Source organism: Nicotiana sylvestris, chromosome 6 (genome assembly GCF_000393655.2).
Source record: "Nicotiana sylvestris chromosome 6, ASM39365v2, whole genome shotgun sequence".
In the NCBI taxonomy this organism is placed as follows: domain Eukaryota; kingdom Viridiplantae; phylum Streptophyta; class Magnoliopsida; order Solanales; family Solanaceae; genus Nicotiana; species Nicotiana sylvestris.
The window spans coordinates 102,520,271-102,537,433 of NC_091062.1; the positions used below are offsets into that span (position 1 = coordinate 102,520,271).

General features: G+C 38.3%; 1 protein-coding gene across 1 annotated transcript; it reads right to left on the minus strand.

Moving 5' to 3' along the window:
• Nucleotides 1-14,536: 14,536 nt before the first annotated feature.
• On the minus strand, nucleotides 14,537-15,031 carry LOC104214616 (17.6 kDa class I heat shock protein-like). The gene has a single exon (XM_070150089.1). It carries the CDS (start codon nucleotides 14,996-14,998, stop codon nucleotides 14,537-14,539), a length of 462 nt encoding a protein of 153 aa, XP_070006190.1. The 5' UTR covers nucleotides 14,999-15,031.
• Nucleotides 15,032-17,163: the final 2,132 nt, after the last annotated feature.

Here is a 17,163-nt window from a genome sequence, read left to right on the forward strand (position 1 = left end):
ATTAGCTTTCTTTCTTTGTATCATGTCTGTTTGTTTCTCATAAGTCTTTGAAAGAGGCTTCTGAGCCTGTTTCAATGAGTTTCTTTCTCATCTCTATGAAACTCTAGGATCTGGGGGTTTCTTGGCAATTTTGAATTTGTGCGAGTTAGGGTTCCGCTTTGGGACCCTAAACTCTCAGACTCATTGTGAGTCTGCAAACTGGACTTGTACCCTTTCTTGCTCATGATTCTGAACCTCTCTTTGAGTAAACTCAATTCTATATAACTTCTTGATTCACATGTTTGTGTGCTTTTAATATGGGAACTCTTCTTTCAAAAGGTCTTTACCGACTAATTGATTGATTTCGAATTTCTTTTAATGAGTCCTGACTGATTGTTACTGATTCTCTCTAATTGAACCTTCTTTACCTTACCTGTCTTGGTTCATTCGAGATTAAACCTATAACTTTGATTTCCCTGGCCGTTTGATTGATTCTCTTTCCTTATTTTTTCCAAGCCGTATACCACTGAGCTTTTACTTAAATAAACTTCTATGTATTTACCCCTTTTGTGCTACTTTGAAAAGGTTTTTAATCAAAATTTCTTTCCTTAAATGTCTTCTACCCATTTGAAATCAAATCCCTTAACTGAAGGGAAATTCTATGTGATTGATTGCAAGTTATTTTCTTACCTTTCTTACTTGCTTCTCTGCACTATAAAAGGGACTACCCTTCCGCACTTTTAACACACTTCCAATTCAATACTTTTACACTACTACTTCGAGTTCAATACCTCGAACTTTTAGATCAATACTTTCAACTTACTTACACACTTTATTGCTTTGAGTTCAATACTCTTACAACATTCTGCTCTTTTCTAGGATCTCTTGGAACTTTTGCTTGCAACTTGGCTTTTTCAAGACTACTTTTACTTGTTTGTTTTCCCTGAAACTGGTATGTTCTAATTTAGCTTTCCTGCCTCACCCCTATGTGTTTATTTACAGTTTTCTACAATCCTGTTTACTTTGTTGTTCATGATTAATGTTAACTATATGTGTACTTTCCTTGCATCTATTTTCTGTTATGAATCCCTACCCCTATTCCCTTCTATGTGTTTGAGTTAAGGTTCATGGCCTGGCAGTATCCAAATTACTGCCCAGGTCCAAACCTGATCTTCAATGGATCCTAACTCCGAATTTTGGCTGATTGGCTGGTCAGGGGTGTGCCAGCATTCTTAAATTGCTGGTGCATGACCACCAGCCTGCCACGACCTTCCCCTAAATCCCCTCTATGCACTTTCACTCTCTCTTAGATTCTAAGTTATGCCCCCACCTATGAGCCTTGCTTTGGAACCTTGAATTCCCCCTGAACTTGGACATTTGAGGGCTGGCTCTTCCACACTACACTTGCTTAAGTCTGCAATATATTTGGGGTGTAAGCACTACCCGGAGGCCACTTGAGGCTCTTAGGGAACTTTGACACACCCCAAATGAGAGAAAGGCTTTGGAAATCTGATCCTGGAAGTTAGTTCATCTCATATTGTTAGACCTTAAGTCTGAATTAGGCTCCTTGGTTGTAGCTTAAATCTCTGATGTAATTTTACTTTTCTTGATTCATTCTGGTCTGTAATATTTTATAATAGCTTATGGGATTCTAAGTAAGAAGGGAAGGGTCATTTATGTATGCAAAGGATGCTCATAGGTGTTACTATTTACAAGTTCTGCACTTATGCATTTCATATAGAAATCCTGCCTATAGTTTCTGCACTTTTGCATTAGAAATCCTGCCTATAAGTTTCTACACTTCTGCATATCATATAGAAATTCCGCCTACAAGTTCTGCACTTATGCATTTCATATAGAAATCATGCCTATAGTTTCTGCACTTTTGCATTAGAAATCCTGCCTATAAGTTTCTACACTTCTGCATATCATATAGAAATCCCGCCTATAAGTTTCTGCATATCATATAGAAATTCTGCCTATAAGTTTCTGCACTTCTACATATCATATAGAAATCCTGTATGTAGGTTTTTTTCTGCACTTCTGCATATAGAAATCATGATTATAGGTTTCTGCACTTCCGCATATATCTCCATCATTAGGCAAACAGTTATAGGTTAAAAATAACAAAATGTATCCTAGATACCATGTCTATAGGACTCCTGCACTTTCATAATTTTTTTTAAACCAACGACGCTTAGAAAGCATGCCTATAGGAGTAATTAACCGAATCTGAATTGTTTGCAAGTCCAAAATTAGTAGTAATGTCGTTTAATATCTGCAGATCTTATTTTTTATATATATAATCAGTAAGCCTTCTTTAAAATCAGAGTAAGCATCGTTAGATATCATGCCTATAGGCTTCACCTAGGCAAGCTATTAGGTAATTAATTAACTGCATCAGTCTTTGATAATTACAACCAGTGGAGGCCTAATTCGGACTTCTCATCTGAGAAATATGTGATAATCAGCCTTCCCTAACGCTTTAAATTTAATTCAGACCATAACCAGTATTTGTAAGTCATGTTAATTGATTTGTTTCTTTAAATGAGGAGGGCCGTTTGAGCCCTTTAAAGTGTTATGTGTTCTCTCATACCTGCCTTATATGTTCTGATTGTCGCCCTAGAATTTTATCCTTTTAAAACTCTGAAAAGCCAAATCTCCCTTCCCTTTAAGACTAGTAGTCCCAAATGCCTCCGGGACTGATAGGATTGGGGCGGGTACTATCATGCAATAAGTAACAATACTATTCCGCGCTTAATACCTTAACGGGGTGGGAAAGGGTAGATATAGATATGATGACCGGTGCGCTAATACCACATGTAACCTCTCTTCTGAGGAGTGATTACCGGGTATTGCATTGATGTGATCCATATTATTTGTAAACCTAGGACCCCCTTTCCTTTATTTGTTTAGTTTATTCTCAAACTATTTCTTTAAAATTTCTGCTTTCTTTACTTTCGTCAAACTCTCAACATGCTTGCAATATTATGTGAAAACCCCCTTCTATTTGAGACTTCTATTTGCTTACTTGTTATTCAAAGTCACAATTGTAGCATGATCGGGAACCACACTTGTGGATCTTGGGGGATGCCTAACACCTTCCCCTCGAGATAATTTCTAGCCCTTACCCGAACTTTGGTTTTCCAACTCGAACTCTTCTTTAGTATCCTGATGCACTTTAATCACTGGTGGCGACTCTTCAAAAAACCCAATTCCCAAGAGGGAACGAGTTGTCCTACCAAATGTCATGAACCCGATTTCGCGAGAAAAAGGCAGCGCAACAAGTATATGAAAGTGTTGGGATGAGACTTTAGTTGATAAGAATTTTTCTATCGGTATGTGGATGTTGTGTGCAGCTGCTGTGGTTAGAAGTTATCACTACAAGTGTTGAGTTATGTGGTATATCATGTGATTGCACCGGAGATAGCATATACAGTTTGTTCAGACTTATTCACAGTATAAATGTGAGATTCTGATCGTGTTGATGATTTTAGAAGATGAAATGTGGTTCTATGGTTTATGGACTAGGATGAATTATGAAATTTCAGTTATATTGTGCTATCAAACCTATGTGAGATAGGGTGACGTGTGATCACCCCCGGGTATGTGCATGGTGAGGTTATTCTGCAATTGGTTGGCTTTTGGAACAACTCTGGGCACGTTCGAGGACGAACGTACGTTTAAGTGGGGTAGGATGTAATGACCCGACCGGTCGTTTTGAGCTTTTGCATTTCTCTCACCAATTCTCGGGCATGACTTGCCCCGTGTGATGCAATATGACTTATGTAAATCGTTGTTGTTGGGTTTCAGGTTAATCAGAATTTAATTTGGAAGAACAATCTCAGTTGAAAGCTTAAAAATTTGAAAGGTTTGACCAATATTTGACTTATTTGTATATGATCTCGGATTGGAATTTTTATGATTTGGTTAGCTCCGTTAGGTGATTTGGGACTTAGAAGCGTGATCGGAATGCATTTTGGAAGTCCGTGGAAGGTTTAGGCTTGGATTGACGAAATTGAGATTTCGGCACTTTCCGGTTGATTGGTGAGATTTTGATATAAAGGTTGCAGTAGCTTCGTTGTGTCATTTGGGATGTGTGTGCAAAATTTTAGGTCATTCGGACGAGGTTTGATAGACTTTTTGATCGAAAGCATAATTTAAGAGTTCTTGGACTTGAATCCTATGTTAAATTGGTGATTTGATGTTGTTGTGAGCGTTATGAAGTTTTGAACAAGTTTGAACGATGTCATGGGATGTGTTGGTACAATTGGTTTGAAGTTCTGGGAGTTTCGGGTAGGTTCCGGGATGTGTTAGGCCGAAAATCATAGCTGTAGCAGGTCCATATGGGTTGCAGGCCTCGGAACTCACCCGCGTGATCTGCATAAAAAGAAGTGCAGCCACGGTATGTGCAGTGCGGCCACGGTACATGCTGTGCGGACCGCACAAAAAGACGTGCGGCCGCGGTAGATGCTGTGCGGACCGCACAAAATGCTTTGCGGCCGCGGTGGGGAACTTTTCACTGGTCCTACTTCGGAAGCTCATATCTTTTGATCTACAAAGACTTTTGAGATGATTTAAAAATAAAAGTTGTAGCTCTTCGTGTCTAGTTTTCTATAAAGACAAAGATATCGCAATTTGGATATCCGTAGAGAAAGTTATGGACAAAATACTAAAGCCTATCATTGCAGAGGAAAGCTGTGCGGCCGCGGTCGTTTTTATGCGGACCGCGGTCGATTTTGTGCGGCCCGCGGAGGTGGAAATCTGTGGGGTACTCTATAAATACAAGGTTTTGGGGTTTGTTTTGATACTTTGACCTACAGAGCTCGAATTTTGGCGATTTTTCGAAGGTTTTTCAAGAAATTCATCGGGGTAAGTGATTCTAACTCAGATTTGGCTAGAGTACATGATTCTATCATTGAATTCATCATTTAATTCGTGATCTGGGATGAAATTTGGGAAGAAAATTTGTGAAATCTTCCAAAAATATAAAATGATGATTTGAAGGACCAAATGGTACCGGAATTGGATAATTTTCGTATGGTTAGACTCGTGAGAGTGTAAGGATTCTAGTTTTGTGAATTTTGTCAAATTCTTAGATGTGGGCCCGGGAGTCGGGTTTGACCAAATTCTGAAGTTTTGTGGTAATTCGATTGTTTTCGCTTGGGCTTTGTTCCCTTAGCATATTGTGACGTATTCGTTCTGATTTGGATAGATTCGACGCGCATGGAGGCCGATTCGAGGGGCAAAGGCGTCGCGAGCTAGAGAATTAGCTGGTTCGAGGTGCGTAATGATTGTAAATGATACCCTAAGGGTTTGAAATCCCGGATTTGTACATCGTAGTGCTATATTGAGGTGAGACACGCGCTTGATGATGAGCGTGGGGTCGTTTACTATTGGGGATTGTGACTTGGTCCGTCCTGATTGATGATTTTACCACGTATTTGACTGAAACTTGTTTGTTATCATCATGGTTTAGGCTGATTGCCATATTTGGGCTTCGTGCCAACTATTTCAACCCTCCAGAGATTTTTATCACTATTTCCTCATGGTATTGATTTATTACCTCAACTCAGTCCTGTTGTTTTCCACTGTTTTACAACTCAGCCACTCTTACTCAGTTTTGAGACTTAAATGATATTCTAAACGATATTTTGGGCTGAGCACTACTGTTTTACAAATGCCCGAGGGGCTTGTGATTATTTTCAGACTGAGTGAGGCCGAGGGACATATGTGAGGATATGCTGAGTGATATGAGGCCGAGGTCCTGAGATATTTTTATATGCCACGAGGTGGCTTGAGTGATATGAGGCCGAGTGATGTGAGGCCGAGTGCCGAGAGATGATGCCACGATGTGGCTTGATATAGCGCTTGGGCCGTAAGGGGCCCCTCCGGAGTCTGAACACCCACAGTGAGCGCGGGTACCCATCATGATCTGAGAGTGAGCCCGAGGGGCTGATATTGTACTGAGAGTGAGCCCAAGGGGCTGATATTATACTGAGAGTAAGCCCGAGGGGCTGATACTGTTCTGAGTGATTGATACAGTGCCCGAGGGGCGGATTTCTACTTGTTATTTACTTGCCAAACTACCTATTTTACTTGTTTAAAAAGGGATTTAACTTGATTTCTTTACGGATTTACTACTTTAAGTGATTTTACTGCTTTGATATAGAATTGCCTTGTGCCTTTACGTGTTTTCATGCTTTCAGCCATTATTTATATTTGTTACTCACTGAGTTGGAGTACTCACTTTACTCCCTGCACCCCTGTCTGCAGATTCAGGCATAGCAGATCCCGCTCCTGAGTGCTGATCCTCCCAGTCCAGGCGGTGTTTCTGAGACTACGAGGTAGCTGTTGGCGTCTGCAGCCCTCGTGCCTCTCTTTATCTTATTAATTCTATGTTTTTCAAACTATTGTACCAGACATCGTACCTAGAAGAAGAAGAAGTGAAAGAATAGCCGTTGATTAGGGCTTTTTACCGTTAGGGCTGATTAGGTGTCCATTTGTATCCACCCTCACACGCCATACATCGTTTGAGATCACTTCTCGTGCCATGTGGCAGCCCGGGGGAGGGGGGGGGTTTAAATTCACTTATCCTAGTGTAGGGGGTAATTCGAACTAGAGATAGTTTAGGGAGGAAACTAATAATTCCCGACAAGTTTAGGGGGGTACACGTGTTTGCTTAATACACACGCATCATGAAGGTCCATAATTTTTTTAGCAATAAGGATAATATACTACAATAACTAGACATCAAGTCTAGACATATCACAAACCAAGCTGCCTTTGTTGGCACCTATGTTCGGACTATTGTCTTCCATGATATCATTATCTAGAGCAACCAACCTAGTGCATAAATAAAGGGAAACATATTTTACACAATAAGGTAAAGATCCATAGTTGTTCGTACAAATTTTATTACTATTTGTACCATTGCTAGATGTCGTGTTCGTCCGCCCTTAACCACTTATATATAGTAGAAATTCCTTAGAGACGTAGTGATTAGAGGGACATGGTAGAAAGTACGCGGATCAAATAATACCATAAACATGATTGGATATGTAGGGATGGCAATGGGGCGGGACGAATTTTGTTTGACGCGGGGCGGGGGGGGAGTGGATTTACTCTTATGTAGGTGTGGGACGGGGCGGTTTAAAATAATTTTTAAAATTTTTAATGCAAGGGGTTGCGGGTTTAATGTGTGTTCAATACGGGACAACTTTGAATTTTATCTTTTTTGAAACAAAGCACTTATTTCAACTACAATTTCACATTCTTCTTCACTAGCATGAATACTATTTTGATTTATAATTAACTAATTTGCATAAGTCTTACCAAAATGATATTACATGAGTCAAGATATCGTATTAGTAATTGGAAATGATAGTAACCCATTTATTTTGGAAGATCAGCATAATACTCTCTCAGTTTTATGTTTATGTCATTCTGTTAAACTCTCCATTTTATAAAATAATAAAACATACACTATAATAAAGTTTCTGAAAATAACTTTTAATTTTCTGCTTAGTATAGTAAAAAAAAAAAAGAGTCGGCAATGTTTCCAACGGCTAGAAAAACAAGAAAAGAAAAGAAAAAGAAAGAGAATGAGACATTCATCTATTGTCCGGTAATTATCCACTCAGATCCTTAGAACTTTATTCCTTATTGATTAAAATTCAAAGAAATAACCTCAATTAATCCAAAACACATAAAATTCGGGGGGGGGGGGGGACACAATAGAATTGAAAGAAAAGCAATATTATTGTGCCTTAATAAAATACAAACTTCAAATTGAGAGCTACATTTAAACTTCAAGAACATTTACTCTTATATAATTTCAAGAACAATGTATTACTCTACCAAAAGAGGGAAAAAAGAAATTAATATATTGTTTTCCAATATAAGCCATTCTACCAGATTTGCAATGAAATAAAGCTTCAAAATTAACAATGGGAAAAAGAAAAGAAAGAAAGTTACCGGTGATGTGTGAAAGTAAAGTGATAGTAACCCATTTATTTTGGAAGATCAGCATAATAACCTCTCAGTGTTATGTTTATGTAATTCTATTAAACTTTCCATTTTATAAAATAATAAAATGTCAAACTAGTTTGTTTTAGAAAAAAAAAATTAAAGAAAAAAATAAACGGGGCTGGGCGGCGCGGGGCAGGTTGAAAACTGAAAAAATAACTATGCAGGGGGAAGCGGGGCAGTTGAAATTTTTGTGGAATTTGCCAAACCCGCCCCGCCCCATTAACATCCCTACATAAATGATCGCTCTTTGATTCTAGTAAAAATAACACGAACTAACCAGTTTTCGGACTGATCATTCAAAAATAGCCAGCGTTTGATTTACTGTTATATGTTAAATGAGTTTAATATTATATGTTAAATGAGACATAAAATTTAATTTAATTTTAGTGGGCTCTTCCAGGTCCAAAAATACTTTAATTTTTCTTTTACTATTATATGTTAAATGAGTTTAAATTTTTCATTTACTATTATGTTAAATGAGACTTAAAAGACGAAATGACCAAAAAATTTATATATATGTCAATAGACACAAATAAATGGAGAACCTACGAAAAGCTTTAGTATATTATTTTCGAGCATTAGAACGGAATTCATCGGGTGCATCTATCTCCGATGTAGATACTAAAAAAATTGATGTCAGTTTAATCATTTTGTTTCGTGCAACTTCACTTTCCTTCGTTACCCCTCTTTCCGCTCATTTGGAAGTCTGTGCAACATCCTCTATATCCTCATTGATGTAATTAAGCCTTGATCCCCTTTTCAAACCTCTCTATATCCTCATGATATAATTAAGCCTTGATCCCTTTTCCAAAGCCTCCGTATTTGATCCAATTAATCTAAATTCACGATTTAATTAATCTAAATTCGGTGTACATATGCAATTTAATTAATCTAAATTTGCGTAAGCTTAAAAGTCCATTAAGGTAATCAAAGATTACTTACCAAGAAGTTTTGCTTCCCCCTCAAACGAGAGAATTTTTCAACTAATTTAACTAGTCTGAGTTTTCAACTAATCTAAGTACACCGACTGATGCTTGTTGGATATTATGAACGATACTCCTAACAAGTAATCCAATGGCTACCCACATTTGTGCGTTCGTAATTCTTTTCTCAAATTCTCCCATTAGAAGGATAATTATGATTTGGTAAGTAGATCGTGATGGTTTTAAATGTGGATTCTTTAATAGGTTAAAAGATCTTTACTTAGACACTGTCAACGAAATTAAAAGTGCAAGAGTGAAAAACTAAAAGTTCTTGACTTTATTACGTACAACCATACCCAAGGAGTTGAGAAGACGAAGAACAAGGAAAATATGGGAGATTGAACAGAATTGAAGGATAATACAACACTTTGATTCTATAACCACACTATTGCCTTTTCCACAGAATTTCAACAAACGCGCCTTTAAGCGAAAAACAGACTCAACTACAGACAAGATACAAAAACAGAGCAACTTCAAATATTCACAAAAGACTTCATACTTGCTCACATTGTTGAAGTTTGGCAAATTTGTCCCACATCGGTGGGCTCTTGAATTTTGGGGGGATTTTCCCCCTATAAAAGAAGGCCTAATGTATTAGGATTTAAATACACCTTTCATTTGCCTTCTCATCTGTTTAAGGCATTTGTATCTTCTATCTTTAGTATTATTTCACTTGCATTTTTGGAGTGGAATAAAATATTGGTTGTGTCCGAGGAGTAGGCAAAATTAGCCGAACCTCGTAAATTCTGGTGTTCCCTTTATTGTTGTTTTATTGTCTTATTTATTATTTGGTGGCTGTCATAATTTTTGGTATAGTAGTTGTGACTTATTCACACTATATACATTTGGCTTCCGCAACAATTGGTATCAGAGCCAAGGTACTGTCTAAGTATGCTCTGTGGTTGCAGCATAGTCTGATCTTCCACATCAGAAAAGATTTATCTTGGTAACTGAGTCAAGGTTCTGTCTGAGTATGCTCTGTGGTTGCAGCTTAGTCTGATCTTCCACACCAGAAAGGAAATAATCTTGATTTGTGTCGTCAGCTATTAAATAATATTTGTGTCAAATATGGGAGACAATAAACAAGAAGAATCTACATCAAGTGTCAACAATACGTCATCATTGGCATCTTCGCTTATGACAAGAATTGTGTCAAATGCGAAATTTGCGGTAGAAATTTTTGACGGGTCCGGACATTTTGGGATGTGGCAAGGCGAGGTTCTAGATGTCCTTTTTCAACAAGGGCTAGATCTGGCCATTGAAGAAAAGAAACCAGATGTTATTGGAGAAGAAGATTGGAAGATTCTCAACCGTGTTGCTTGCGGTACCATTCGATCCTACCTTGCTAGAGAGCAGAAATATCCATACACAAAGGAAACTTCTGCAAGTAAATTATGGAAAGCACTGGAGGATAAATTTTTGAAGAAAAACAGTCAAAATAAATTGTACATGAAGAAGAGACTGTTTCACTTCACCTATGTTCCTGGTACCACGATGAATGAACATATCACCAGTTTCAATAAGTTGGTCACAGATTTGCAAAATATGGATACAACTTATGATGATGGTGACTTGGCCTTGATGTTGTTGGCGTCACTTCCTGATGAGTACGAGCACCTTGAAACTACTCTACTCCATGGAAATGACGAAGTTTCTCTCAGAGAAGTTTGTTCGGCTTTGTACAGCTATGAACAAAGAAAGCGAGAAAAACAGAAGGGCGGAGAAGGAGAAGCACTATTTGTGAGGGGTCGTCCTCAAAATCAAACGAGGACAAAGAAGGGAAGATCCAAGTCAAGATCCAGACCCAGCAAAGATGAATGTGCCTTTTGTCGAGAAAAAGGGCACTGGAAGAAAGACTGTCCGAAGTTGAAGAATAAGGCCAAACATAACAATGGAAAGGCTATTATGGATTCAAATGTAGCTGATTGTGATGATTCAGACTTCTCATTAGTTACAACAGAGTCATCAACATCATCAGACATATGGTTGATGGACTCGGCTTGTAGCTATCATATGTGTCCCAACAAGGACTGGTTTGTGGAATTTCAAGAAGGAGAATATGGAGTCATCCACACAGCGGATAACAGCCCTCTTACCTCATATGGCATTGGTTCAATACGATTAAGGAACCATGATGGAATGATCAGAACATTAACAGATGTTCGATATGTACCGGATTTGAAGAAGAATCTCATCTCTGTGGGAGCCCTGGAATCAAAAGGGTTCAAAATCATTGCAGAAAATGGAGTGATGAGAGTATGCTCCGGTGCACTAGTGGTAATGAAGGCTAATCGAAAGAATAATAATATGTACCGCTATCGTGGCAGTACAGTTATTGGGACAGCGACAGTGACATCCAGTGACGACAAAGAGGCAGAAGCAACCAAGCTATGACACATGCGCTTGGGACATGCTGGAGGAAAATCCTTGAAAACTCTATCAGATCAAGGATTGTTAAAAGGAGTAAAGGCTTGCAACTTGGAGTTTTGTGAGCATTGTGTCAAAGGGAAACAAGACAAGGGTTAAATTTGGTACAGCGATCCATAATACTAAAGGCATTTTGGATTATGTACACTCTGATGTTTGGGGTCCTTCCAAAACACCTTCATTGGGTGGGAAGCACTATTTTGTAACCTTTGTTGATGATTTTTCCCGAAGAGTATGGGTGTATACAATGAAGAGCAAAGATGAAGTGTTGGGAATTTTTCTCAAATGGAAGACGATGGTGGAGAATCAAACAGGCAAGAGGATCAAGTGTATTCGCACAGACAATGGAGGTGAATACAAAAATGATCATTTCAATAAGGTCTGTGAAAATGATGGCATCGTCCGACATTTCACTGTTAGACATACACCACAACAGAATGGAGTGGCAGAACGTATGAACCGGACCTTGCTGGAGAAGGTACGATGTATGTTGTCCAATGCTGGCTTGGGCAAAGAATTTTGGGCTGAGGCAATTACATATGCATGCCACCTCATTAATCGCTTACCATCTGCTGCTATTGATGGCAAGACACCATTTGAAAAATGGTATGGAAAACCTGCTGTAGATTATAACTCTTTGCACGTGTTTGGCTCAACTGCATATTATCATGTGACGGAGTCAAAATTAGATCCAAGGGCAAAGAAGGCTATTTTTATGGGAATTACTTCTGGAGTCAAAGGATATCGCTTATGGTGTCCTATGACAAAGAAAGTAATATTCAGCAGGGATGTTACCTTTGATGAATCTATGGTAAATAAGGTAACAGAAGATACCAAACAAAATAAAGGTGCTTCTAAGCAGGTGGAGTTTGAGGGAAAATTTATTTTTCCTACACAAGAAGCAGAGGAGGAAACAAATGAAGATTACCCTCTGGAAGGAGAGCCAGTAGAGGAGATTCCAACTCAGGAACCTCAACAACAACTTGAATCAATAGCAACCAGCAGGCCAAAAAGAACAATAACGAAACCTGTTCGTCTCATAGAGACGGTTGCTTGTGCAACCTCAATTGTAGCTGATGATGTTCCTACCACTTATAAAGATGCTGTCCAAAGTTCAGAAGAAGATAAGTGGAGGATTGCCATGAATGATGAAATACAGTCCCTTCATCAGAATCATACATGGAGATTGGCCAATCTCCCGAAGGGAAAGAAAGCAATTGGGTGCAAATGGGTATTTGCAAAGAAAGAAGGATTTCCTAACCAAGTAGATGTTCGCTACAAAGCAAGATTGGTGGCCAAAGGATATGCTCAAAAGGAGGGAATTGATTACAATGAAGTGTTTTCTCCAGTTGTAAAACATTCCTCCATTAGAATTATGTTGGCTTTGGTAGCACAATTGGATTTGGAACTAGTTCAGATGGATGTAAAAACTGCGTTTTTACATGGAAACTTGGAGGAGGAAATCTACATGACTCAGCCAGAAGGATTCAAAGTTGCTGGAAAAGAAAATATGGTGTGCAAACTTGAAAAATCGTTGTACGGATTGAAACAATCTTCTAGACAATGGTACAAGCGATTTGACGAGTTTATGTTGCGGCAAGGGTACAAGAGAAGCAAATACGATCATTGTGTGTATTTGCACAAGCTTAAAGATGGTTCCTTTGTATATCTTCTCCTATATGTTGATGATATGTTGATAGCTTCCAAGAATTTGGAAGAAATTGATAAGTTGAAGATTCAACTGAAAGAAGGAGTTCGAGATGAAGGATCTGGGTGAGGCAAAGAAAATTCTTGGCATGGAGATAATTAGAGATAGACGTTCAAAGAAACTCTGTTTATCTCAGAAAGAATATTTGAAGAGAGTACTACAACGTTTTGGCATAGATGACAAGACTAAGCCAGTTAGTACTCCACTTGCTCCCCATTTTAAGCTAAGTACTACTATGTCGCCAATGGATGAAGCTGAACGAGAGTATATGTCAAAGGTACCATACGCAAATGCTGTTGGTAGCTTGATGTATGCAATGGTTTGCACAAGGCCTGACATTTCACAAGCTGTTGGAGTTATTAGCAGATATATGCACAATCCAGGGAAGGAGCATTGGCAAGCTGTGAAGTGGATTCTACGGTATATTCATAATACTGTAGATGTCGGGTTAGTTTTTGAGCAGGAAGACAATCAGTCTGTAGTTGGATATTGTGACTCAGATTTTGCGGGTGATCTGGACAAACGAAGATCAACTACTGGTTATGTGTTTACTTTTGCAAAGGCACCAGTTAGTTGGAAGTCTACTTTGCAGTCAACAGTTGCTTTGTCTACAACAGAGGCAGAGTACATGGCTATTACAGAGGCTGTGAAAGAGGCAATTTGGCTTCAAGGATTGCTAAAGGAGCTTGGTGTTGAACAAAAAGGTATCACAATTTTTTGTGATAGTCAAAGTGCTATTCAATTAGCGAAGAACCAAGTGTATCATGCAAGGACGAAGCACATTGATGTTCGGTATCATTTCGTACGAGAAATCATAGAAGAAGGTGGAGTCACGGTGAAGAAAATTCATACTACAGAGAATCCTGCTGATATGCTGACAAAGGTGGTGACTGCGGTCAAGTTTCAACATTGTTTGGATTTGATCAACATTGTTGAAAACTGAATATTAAAGATAAAGACACAATCAAAATTTGTTATTGAGAGAAAATTGAAGATGTGGAATTTTGCCAATGTGGAGATTTGTTGAAGTTTGGCAAATTTGTCCCACATCGGTGGGCTCTTGAATTTTGGGGGGATTTTCCTCCTATAAAAGAAGGCCTAATGTTTAGGATTTAAATACATCTCTCATTTGCCTTCTCATCTGTTTAAGGCATTTGTATCTTCTCTCTTTAGTATTATTTCACGTGTATTTTTGGAGTGGAATAAAATATTGGTTGTGTCCGAGGAGTAGGCAAAATTAGCCGAACCTCGTAAATTCTGGTGTTCCCTTTATTGTTATTTTATTGTCTTATTTATTATTTGGTAGCTGTCATAATTTTTGGTATAGTAGTTGTGACTTATTCACACTATATACATTTGGCTTCCGCAACACACATATCATAGCGTTCTTACATATTTCAGCATCTATCTAACCAGTGATATCAATAGATTTGACATCTGGCTTCTTCACCTCTTCTTTCGGAACAGTAACAGTAAGCACTCCATTCTCCATCGCCGCCTTAACTTGATCCATTTTCGCATTCTCGGGGAGCTTGAATCTTCTCATGAATTTGCCGCTGCTGCGTTCCACACGGTGCCAAGTATCATTCTTATCTTCTTTCTCCACATTCCTCTCTCCGCTGATTTGAAGAACCCTATCGTCTTCGATCTCGACTTTCACTTCCTCCTTCTTAAGCCCAGGGAGATCGGCCTTGAACACATGAGCCTCCGGAGTTTCCTTCCAATCGATTCGTGTGTGAGCGAATGCAGAAGTCTCCCGTGAATTGGAACCTGGAAAGCCCAATTCCCTGAAGGGATCCCATAGGTCGATTGAGAATGGATCAAAGACGCTGCTTCGTCGATCGCCGAACATTCTTGGAATCAATGACATTTTCAGTAAATTTTGTAGTAACTCTTTTCTCAATTTGCTTTCAACTACACTGATTCTTGGAGGATGAGCCGATGGGTATTTATAGGTGTGTGCTTAGAGGATTGTCAAGTAGTTTCCCGATATTTCTTTCTGCTTCGATATTTCTCTAACCCAAGGAAGACAGACAGATGTCCAGAAGTTTCTGGATAATTCTCGTTCGTTTCTCCTATCTCTGGATAAATCTAGTTGGCCCATTACCTAATTTGACGAGTAGTAATGAGGATATTGTGTGAAATTCTACTTCCGTCTTTTTGTAAAAGGTTCATAAATTTACGTTTAGATAGCAAAATTAATTTATTTTCAGATCATTCTCAATCTTTTTTACCGTATAACTTTTTAACTATGCATTTATTTTGAAAAAAGTTAAGTTCTACTTTGAATTTTCAAGTAATTGATGAAGAGATAATTGTAGGCATATAAAATTGTAAGATATTAAATACATAAATGAATTTGGACTATATTGTAAAACTAGATATACTAATCCAAATAAATTTATTGGGCTAGTATAGTTGGATTAATTATATAAGTCTAATATACATGAATTTAATAAATAAGTCCAAGTTCATTAGGCTAGCCCATTTAGTTGGTGTACGAATGATGAACCCACTTTATTAAGCCCAAAATGTATTTCTAGAGGCCCAATTTGGTGTCACGTGTCAAGTGACGTGGCACACCAAGTCAAACGGAAGAGCCAATAGGGTCATGCCACATGTCAAAATGACAAGGCATGCCAAGTCAACTTAAAAGGCCAATAAAACCGCGCCACATGTGCAAGTGACATTTTCTGGCCAATCAAATGCCGCCTTGTCATACTTCAATCTGATTGGTCGGAAAGAGTTTGTTCTCATCACAACTATTCCTTTCCACAACTGTAAATAAGGATCTTCATAACCCAGAAAAGACACCAGAAGTTATAACAAGAAGCAAGAGGGAGCTCGTGGATCAAACGTTGCAAATTTCTCTAAAAGCTACAAGCATTCAAGTGTTCTAAGGATTAAAAGATTAAGACGAAGATTCAAGAACAAGATGCAAGCCCTTGGATTAAAAATACGTCAAGATCAAGATCAAGATCAAGATCAGGCCTCAAGCACTTGGATTAAAATAAAATAAAATTCAAGATTAAGCTTGAAGGCTTTTTTATTTATGGTTGAAAAGTAGAATCAGAGGATTTATAGAGATTGTAACACTAAAATATTTGAAATAAAATACTAGATTGTTGTAATATTTTTCGGTCCTGATTTTATTTCTCGACACAAATTTTATTGTCTACAAATTCTGGCACGCCCAGTGGGACAATATCTACCTCTCATCTCAACTTTTCAATCACCAAAGTTCAAGAATATCGAAATGGCTTCACATAAAATCAACTCCAGATCAACTTCCATTAAGGCTGCTAAATCCAAGTTCTATGCTGATGTGGAAAGTATACTAGATATTACCTTTGAAAGGTTTGAGACAATTACAAGGAGCAAAGCAAGCTATTTAGGACAACAAGCACTCCAAGTGTCGTCCGTATCAACCCCTATTTTGGGATATTCATCCTCAAAAGGATCAAGATCTTCTGTAAGCACGACCCATAAAAGGAACGACGTCACTGAAAGGATTGAAAAGGTTCTTGCCCAACTTAGTTTATCTACGTCCAAGAAACTCTTCATGCAAGCCGATGATGATGACTTGAGCACTGGATTTACTCTAGCCTCCATTAGTGCGACCACTGGGCTTTATCTTAATAATGATATATATCATACTTCATCCTCTACGTTGATCATGCAAGCAATGGTTATTGAAGCTTCTACCATAGAAGAACAACTTGCAAATTTGACGAAAGTAGTCGAAGACTTGTCAAAGCGCATGCATGATCAAGATGCTAAACTTTTCGAAAAGCAAACAACGACAGCCAATGATATCCAAGTCTCCGTCGAAAGACTGATTCCCGTTGAGAAATTGAAGGACTTTATCATGGAGGCTATCAAAGATAAGCCTGAGTCGTCATCCAAATCATATCTCACATATGCAAAGCCGTATACACAAAGAATTGATAACTTAAAGATGCATGTTGGTTATCAACCTCCTAAGTTGCAACAATTCGACGGCAATGGAAATTTAACAGCATGTAGCGCACTTTG